The sequence below is a fragment of the Manduca sexta genome, chromosome 24 (assembly GCF_014839805.1).
Source record: "Manduca sexta isolate Smith_Timp_Sample1 chromosome 24, JHU_Msex_v1.0, whole genome shotgun sequence".
NCBI classification, from domain to species: Eukaryota; Metazoa; Arthropoda; class Insecta; order Lepidoptera; family Sphingidae; genus Manduca; species Manduca sexta.
The window spans coordinates 291844-301093 of record NC_051138.1 but is presented as its reverse complement, the minus strand read 5'-3'; the positions used below and the strand labels follow the sequence as shown (position 1 = coordinate 301093).

Here is a 9250-nt window from a genome sequence, read left to right as displayed (position 1 = left end):
TAAGCAATATTGATGTAATATTATATACCTATATATCTTAACAGAATCTGAAACACTTATAAAATAAATATTGAATACCTCTTATATCGCCAAAAACATTAATAGTATTTTAAAATTTTATTTTTAATATACATCTCATTGAAGCATACAAAATAACAGTCGTATATTTGACGCCACAAGAGCAAGAATGGCCTATGTGCAAGCTTGAATGAAACTAAACGAAACAACCACTTTGGATGAAGGTGAAATCTGTTTATTAAATATTTAATAATTGTTTTTTTTGCAACACAGTATTATGGGTGCATAAGAACACTTGAGTAAAGGTACAAATTCTTAGGCCATCCTTGCACTGCTGCCTTCTCTATAATTAAATTAAATTTATTTACAGCTATAAGTTAGTGGTGCCGGATTTCTCGACGAGCTCGAGCAGCGTGTGTAGCGACGTGTCGAACAGTTCGCATCTGATCGGCATCTCCAGCGAGTAGAACGGGTTCTTGAGAGCGTAATCTGAGTACAGCTCGTATATGCGCTTGAGTACCACCTCAGTACCTTGCATGTTTGGATCCGTCACTATGATAAATTTTACACCTGGAAGTACAAATCAAATTATCATGTACTTCTTAATACATACATTGCAATTAAAATAGACAATCTGAGAGGAACTTTTAAAGCACTATAGATATGAGTAGGCAAATTCATGTATCATGAATACTTATTTGATAAAATACAGTTTTTTACCTAATATTGTGTCAGTATTGATGTAATATAACAGAAAATAGTGAAAAATTGAGAACATTAATAATAACTGATAATAATTATTAATTATTTAATTTCTAATGGCCTTTATATTTATATGAGGATATCTGATAAAGTAATAAGTAATTTTGGAATAATAGCTCCACAAAACAAATGAAGGGGTGACAAACTAGTTAAAGTGACTTATATAAAAGTTATCACACTATTTGAGGAGAATCTGCCCTCAAGAAAATGGTTGTTGTGTAAAGCCAGGTTTTATGACGCTAGATATTTATGTTTGAACACTGAGTGATATATGCCATATAGTGTTGTAGTCTAAACTTAGCTTTAGACTGAGGGTAGTCTCAAGGGCATAGCTAATGCATCATAGTATTATTCTACCTCAGTTTCTAATTTAATTTACCAAAGGCCCTATCTCTAAATATTATAAGTGCAATTTTTTGGTTACTTCTTTAGAGTGAGCAACAATATTATTGCTAAGTGTAAAAGGCTATGTGGTGATTTTTAGAATGTTTACTAGAATATGGTTGAATGGTCTCAATGGAATTTGGTACAAGTATCCATAATTCCATGAAACATATCAAGTTATTTCTTATTCCTGACAAGTGCACCATGAGAATTTTAACTTGTAAAAGGATTTTCAAATAAGTTGAAAAGATAACTTTTATTCATGCTTTTACCAATGAGTCACCATGTGCATAGCTGTTCTGCTATATAGTAGTAATATATGTATGGTTGTGGTTTCATTTGATGGTTCTTTGGTACCTATAATTAGAAAAAAAAACAATAAAGTTTAAAAATTATACCTGTTAGTGTTTGAAAACAAGATAACTTGAAGGTGTCGGCTGTGAGTGATTCAATGCCAGAAGACTTTGGCACTGGGCTAAGTTGACTTGCCAGGGCAAAAAGTGGGTAGAACATACTGGCTAACACAATCTTCTCATTGGTAGTAGCGCGCGCGCGGCCGAATTTCAGACTGAGAGGGTAGTTCTCCTGTAAACAATTTGCAACTCTCTTAGATTGCCTGATAATCATTAGCCGCCTTATAGAGGGTGATAGATAGGGCAACAGCCTAGGGTCACGTAGCTTGCAAGGGGTACAAAGAAAGAAAACATTGGCAATTGTCTTCGGCAAAGGCCTTGCACCTATCTTCTGCACTAACTTGACATAGTTAAGCTGCTTAGCAGTAGGTCAAATACATGCATTGGAAATAATTTAGGAAAAAATAAACTATTATTACCTTTGAAGGAAATAAAATACAAATTTTTAACTTTCATAATCAAATTTTAAGCACTGCATAATATGAAAAAATTACTAGGCATTGTACCTTAGCTTCTATGACATCAAAAACATCTCTGTTGTCCTCTGTAGTCCTGCCATTGACTGGAGAACCATTTACTGAGAGTAACACATGCCCCACTGGAAAATGTCAAATTATATATTCATTATAAATTACAATATAGCACCATTCTATGGTCCCAAGTCAAATTCTGGGTCAGAGAAAGTTATATTGCGTTTCTCTGCCTTTGCAGAGAAACGCAATTTTCACTATGTGTGTTTTGTTCCATGTCATGTTCGTCATGTAGTGAAAATTAGCACATTGGTTGCATCTCTGCGAGAATAAAAATGCTTATTTCTTTAATTATAGTGTTCAACTAAATCTCATTGTTTGTAAAGATAATATGTACGAAAATTGTATGTATTTTCGTTCTCCGCATCATGTACTGTAGTTTATACCTTAAACTGATATTGAAAAGAGCAATATCAGAGTTACTTGCCCTTTCTTCTGCATTAAGAACTGGTTTTGAAACTGGTGGTAGAGTTAATATTGACGGAATCTAAATTTGTATAACATTATATAGGTCCAATCTAATTATTTCATTTCAATTCACTAGGTGATATGTCAGTCTCTTGTACAAGAGTCAAGTTGTGTATGTAATGTGCATGTGTATTTTTGCAGCAAAGTTTTATTGTGGCAGCATTATTGTGTGTTGAGTGCAGGAAATTTTATTATAGTGTAATTACTGGGTATTATGAAACTATTTTTTTTACTTTCAGGACAAATACAATACAATAACTGTTAAAGCTTAGGCTTGTCTCATAGTTGTATTCATCTACTTCAGTAGTAAATTATTTGTCGATTAAGAAATTAAAATTGTTCCTTATAATTAAATTCTTTACAATATTACTTTCTTAATCATCAATTAACACAGAACAGGTGATAGAATAGGACTAACTAGTTTATTGTGTACAATGCTTCTCATATACGACTGATTTTAAGGCAATAAATAGTTTAAAGTGTTAATAAGTAAGCAAGCTACATTTTAAAAAATTCTAGACATACCGTTTATACCGTCTCTCTGCCCAAATGCGACGACAACTTTCTTGTTTTCATATTGCAGCTTGATGTCCAGTGGAAAACCAAATGTCTTCTCCGTTTCGACCCGTGGAATGTTGTGGTCATAGTTGTATATAAGCCCACCAGACTTGCTCACAATATACACCCCGTATATCACCATAGTTGGATAGTTTTAATTCAATATCTTATAAAGTTTTCGCTAACATTTATTTTGATCAATATTGACAGATTGACACTGACAGTTCTTACACTTAGCCACCCAGTTTTCGTTCAAAAAATTACATATATTTGTACGTCTCCTCAGTATACGGTTATATAGTTTGGTATTCAGAATAATATTTTATAATAAACTTATTTAATAATGTAATACATATTTAATCAAATTTATCAATTTATTCATAATGAATCGTTAAATATTAAGAAAAAAAGACCCAAAAGAAAATATTAATTTCATTATATAGTACAACGCCCTCTATCGTTTGTCAATGGCATATTTTAAAAAAATATCACGCTCGCAGTCCTGTACCTATTGTAGTGATAGTTGTCTTTATTAGGTATATCCATAGCAGTGTTGCCAGAACGTTACATTTCTTACATTTTTCGTTACTTTTGACCCCCTCGCGTAACATGTAAGTAATTTTTATATTTAAGGCAATATACGTAACTTTTGAGAATAACGAGATTTGTAATACAAAATTTTTATTGTAAACAGTTTACGAACGCATTTCTATTCAACGCATCCAAATTGAACGCACCTAAAACTGGCGGGTCTAAAAAATATTTCACTCCATATCACACTTAGAGATGGCTCGCCATGACAAAATGATACGTATCTTGCATATATTAAAACTTGATTTTGCTTGAGTGTGCGCGCGCACATTTCCAATTTTGCGAGTCCCCGCGGTTTCGTAGCTACAGAAATGCTTGCCCAAAAACGCGTATATTAAAAAAAAAATAATAATAATGTTACTTTTGCAGCAAAAATGTAACATTTCAGGAAACGAAACGTAACTTACGACTCAAGGGCCCTGGCAACACTGATCCATAGGCTACAAATACAATTTTTCAAATGGAGTTTATAAATACATGATCATATTATTTTAATTAAAATTTCGAAAAATATTTGTGTTTTATTCATTACTAGGCATTAGATACCCACGGCTACACCTGCGAAGTATCCGTTTTCTGGGTTTAAAAATATTTTGATAGTGTAAATGTATTTTTCACGATTTGAATCTATTCATGTCGATTTGGAAACCGCATAAGACTAATTTATAATGTACCATTTGTACTGCATTGCTCATTTTATATTATTATATTATAACGAATTTCTAGGAATCAGGGTTTAAAATTAATTATAATTCTCAATAATATGTACCTTGTTTTTAAAATACTATTAAGATTAAATTGGACGGTTAGCGCGAAATAATCCAGGAAAACTGCCGTCCTTTCCTGTAAAACTTCTCGCGAGATGTGGGTAAAACTAGATATATATAGTTACAATCGTACGAGTTTCGAGTACCGCTGTCTAGTTCAATTTACAAAACTAGCAAACGGCTATCGCTGATCTCTCTCCGATTTGCTGGATAAGCAAGTTATACTTATATTTTTTAATTTATATTGAGGTAGGTAATTCCCTTTTGGTCTAATATGCGTTAGTGGGCTGACATTACTTGGTCATTAGGCTGCACCGCGAGTCGGTTAGTTTAGTTCGGATTCCGCCTATGAATTAATATAGGTGAAACATCATGCCGTGTATTGTCTTTATTAATATGATTACTTATTTATCCTCGTTTAAATTGTTGTCATGTTTTAAATTTAATTTTATATTCATTAGCCGAAAATTTTATTTCACATTTTATCCACATACTTACTTACTTATTATGTTATGTTGATAGTTATGATCACCCGCACGTCAATAACTTATTAATACAATCAATGTTTATATTTATGTAGTTATTCATGATTGTTTCATAATTTTTAACTGTTTGAGCATCGCAGGCATCAGAAGCTTTCCAAAGAAATAAACTTTCCCCGTTTTGGCAATATTTTTCATTGATGCCCAGTTGTATTGGTCATAGCGTGATTTTTATATAGCCATTAACTTTTCTCGATAAATGGGCTATCCAACACTAAAAGATATTTTCAATTCGAACCAGTCGTTCCTGAGATTAGCGCGTTCAAACAAACATAAATACAAAAAACTCTTCAGCTTTATACAATAGTGTGAATAATGGATTATTACTGGACATTAATATGTAGATTTTTTTGCAAATAAATATATTTAGGTACTTATCTCGTTCTAACGGTCATTGGGCCTGTCTCACACGAATGGTGTCACATGCGCATACTAGTGATTTATAGTGAGTTGTACTAGATGGCGCGTGCTCACTATCTGTACAAACGGTTCCGATTACTATACATTGGATAATACCCATGATTCACTGTTGGGGTAGGTAGTACAAATGCTGTGTCATATCGTGCATCATTGTATTTGGAAATAAGCGTGTATTACATAGAACTGCGTATGCAAAGCTATAAACTTAACCTTGTAGGTTCGTGATTAGCATTTGTAATTATATTTGGTTTGAAATGTTTTTCGTTTGACGTAGTTTTACCACATTGGTTTTTAGGATCATGTTTTTTTGCGTGGGTTTCCTCCAATGATTATAATTAACTTCAGATTTATGGCATGACCACTTGAGAAGAACTACGTAGGGCTCCGTTCTGAGACTTCAGGGCCTGACCTTTCGTAACAACAGCAAACTCAGCTAACAATAGATGACTGTCGTCTTAAACATATTAACTGTAACAGATATCTTATTATTAAGTAAGTTTAAATTCGGCATAGGATGATACTAGATCTCTACATTTTTATATGGTCAACTTCGGTGGGAAGTGCCAACCAACAGTAGAGACATTCAAAGTCTACAAGTACTGGCACTGGTAGACAGGTATAAATCTTGCCCGATGAGTTGTGCTCAGCTAGAGTAATAATATAATACTATAAAACTATACAATATAAAATATTTATATTTAGTTTCTACTCGATCCAAAAGTCACCAAATATCTTGATATATTCTGCCGGAGCTGTCACACGTACCGTTCTTGTTCAGTAAAACAGAAGGACATAATATTCTGGCGGCTGATGATAAAATATTTTTAATTTAATCTATATTGTATATTAGTACAAAGATTGTCTTGCGTTTTTCAGGAGGTATACCTACGATCACAACCATGAGAGGAAAACATATTGACCACGTTTTATAAATAACAAAAAACAATCGGTGCAATTTGTCCTGGATGTCCATGACGGAAGCCGTTGTGATGACGTCGAATAAAGTCCGACACGTGCTCTGCCTGGGTTTTCCAACCGCGAAACTAACGTGCTACTGGATAACGCATCTTTAATAGATTTTTCTATGTTTTATAAAACGCTGTATAAGCAATCTGTAACTGTAAAATTATTTTTTGTTTCAATTATCGAGGCAAGTCGCTCATTATATTTAATACTCCCCCTTTTGTCTAATATACAACACCTGGATGTTTGTACCTACTTAAAAGTACTGCAACTGCACTTATGAATGTAGTCTTTTAACACCGAATCATTGGCTATGATGTCCTTGAACTAGAAACTCAACATGGCTTGGCTGTAGAAATATATGAACCGGTGGCACTTATATGAGCCACTTTTATGGCGGACACAGTAATGTAGTCAACATTGCAATTGTTTTAAATGGAGTGGCATCCAGAGAGAGTATTGACTGCGGGAGACGATTATCCCTCGCTAGTCGACACCATTATGCCAGCCTGTTCGAAACCTAATATACCTACACCAGATGATCCCTGAACGCAACACACTTAAGTATGTGCATTTATGACGGATTTTACACCTTTTGTCCGATGGTCACACTAGGTTTAATGTTTTTATACGTTAGGGGCGGTTCATGTATTATGTCGGCACCAAAGGGGTTGAGAGGTCTGCGGTTTGCGTATTTTCGATGACATGGATGGTAGGCAGATCAGAATGGTGATTAGGTCACCGATATTTAATTAATAATTATTTATTTTTTTGACAAATAAGTAACAATAAAGAAATTTTATAAACATTTTGCCTATATTTACATAAGCATGGGAGAGTGGAGTAGGGCCATTGCTTACTTTTGCTGAAAAGGGGAATTGGCGGTTAAAAAAATACTAACATTCTGCTTACGTAATACTTGAACGGCACCTTAGATGATAACTACTGCCATGGGCTGCAGTGGTTGATTATAATTAGTTTATTTAGCCACTAATTTACTGGCAATCTTTGCTATAATTTCTTATAGTTTCGATGATAAATAATAATTGACGGGATAAGTAGTTATAGAAAACGATGTCATATCTTAGTTTACGACATGATTAGCGAGTTCTGTCTACTAATCTTATTAAATTATATTAAAGTATCTTATTGAAGTTTGTGAAGTTATTTGAATGTTATAATTAGTAAATGCATAAGATGCTGAAAAAATCGATGAAATCTAGCATATAGATGATTCATGTATGCATTTTTGCCCAAAAAAATGTAAAGTGAGATTTAATTCTGATGCAGGTCAGAATATTAAAAAATGTTTCCCTGTTCGAAAATTTACATTTATAATACCTAATATTTTGGGGATAGAGTCTTATTTTTAGTTCTATATTATATTATTATTTACAAAGTAGACACTAAACTGCATTCAGCACCATTTTTTAGGGCAATTGTGATATATTCCACCAGTATCAGGTAAGAGGCGGCACCATTTTCGGTGTTTCATATTTATAGTAAGCAATACTTAAGTATCCGTAGTTTCTCAGTTCATTAATTGCTTGCTCTGTCATCACAGAATTATTATCACCAAAACTATAAGTATAGTTATTAGTAATTCTTAAGGATTACAAAAATATTGAAATAAAAACTAAAAACTATTTAAACGGATTTTATCGCGGTTTTTTATATTATTATTTTCTCCCTATTATTATTTTATATTATTATTTAATATAAAAAACCGCGATAAAATCCGTTTAAATAGTTTTTAGTTTTAATTTCAATGTCTAACATTCGCGTAAACATAAGAAATCATTATGATTACAAAAATAATTTGTAATTCTGGAAGTACCGCTTGTACTTTTGATTTCCGAGTTTTATTCTAAAAACCTTTATGAATCATGAATGAAACGTAGTTTACACTTTGAACTTTAGTCATTATGATTAGCGAGAACTATCAATGCTAAAATTGAATTAATATCTGATTTAGATATTATTTTGTTAATGTTTAGGTCATATGTAAAGCAAACGTAATCCAAAGCACGGCGGCCTAGCTCTATACTGTAAAATTAACTTGATTTTTTGTCATGTTCTTTGTAGGACTTGTTTTCTATAGTGTGATGCAAATAGTCTTTTATTGATAATATGTCTAGATAGACACTAAAAGCTTCAAACACGTCGAAAAAAACAGAGGCGATTTGTTCATCTCCCCAACCCCTCCTCGCGATCAGAGCGCTTCGAGCTCCCACTACGTTCACACCTGTTGTTACCCGAATTTATATATGTGTATATATCGTAATTTAATAATATCTTTGTTATTAGAGTAGTTACAAAATAATAATCAGACAAGATGACGTCAATATGACGCAGTTGTCACGCATATCTAGCTTATAAACGATGACTATTTGTTTACTAATAGAAGCGCGCCGCTCTATCTAGACATATAATTTATAAAAAGCAAATAGTATTAATTTTATAAAGACTCATGTTTTACTACGTAACGTTCAGATTTCGGATTATACAATTGTCTGTCATTATTCAATGATTATCAAATATGTAAGTACCTATCGTATTACATCATTGATAAGATAATATTATAATACAATTCAAAACCATTTTAACCGACAAATAAAATACTCATATCGTCAAAACGATCGAACCTAAAAATACTAATAATAAATACTGTAACCTAGAATCCTCAGTAAGTTCCTACAGGTACTTAGTTTTCAGCAAACTTCTTAATTGTTGTAATAAACAACCACCAACTCACTGCAACATCAATCTATTCGCAAATATTTGCTTCACATACTGACATCACAAAAGAAACTTATAAAACATATTATGCTGAA

The 9250-nt window shown here is 32.7% G+C and overlaps 1 protein-coding gene across 1 annotated transcript; it reads right to left on the bottom strand.

The window, feature by feature from the left end:
• Positions 1-102: 102 nt before the first annotated feature.
• On the bottom strand, positions 103-3363 carry LOC115450729 (trafficking protein particle complex subunit 4). The gene is made up of 4 exons (XM_030178812.2): positions 3101-3363; positions 2084-2175; positions 1563-1749; positions 103-588 (listed from the first exon to the last, which is right to left on the bottom strand). Exons 1-4 carry the CDS (start codon positions 3273-3275, stop codon positions 389-391), a joined length of 654 nt encoding a protein of 217 aa, XP_030034672.1. The 5' UTR covers positions 3276-3363; the 3' UTR covers positions 103-388.
• Between the last annotated feature and the right edge of the window lie 5887 nt (positions 3364-9250).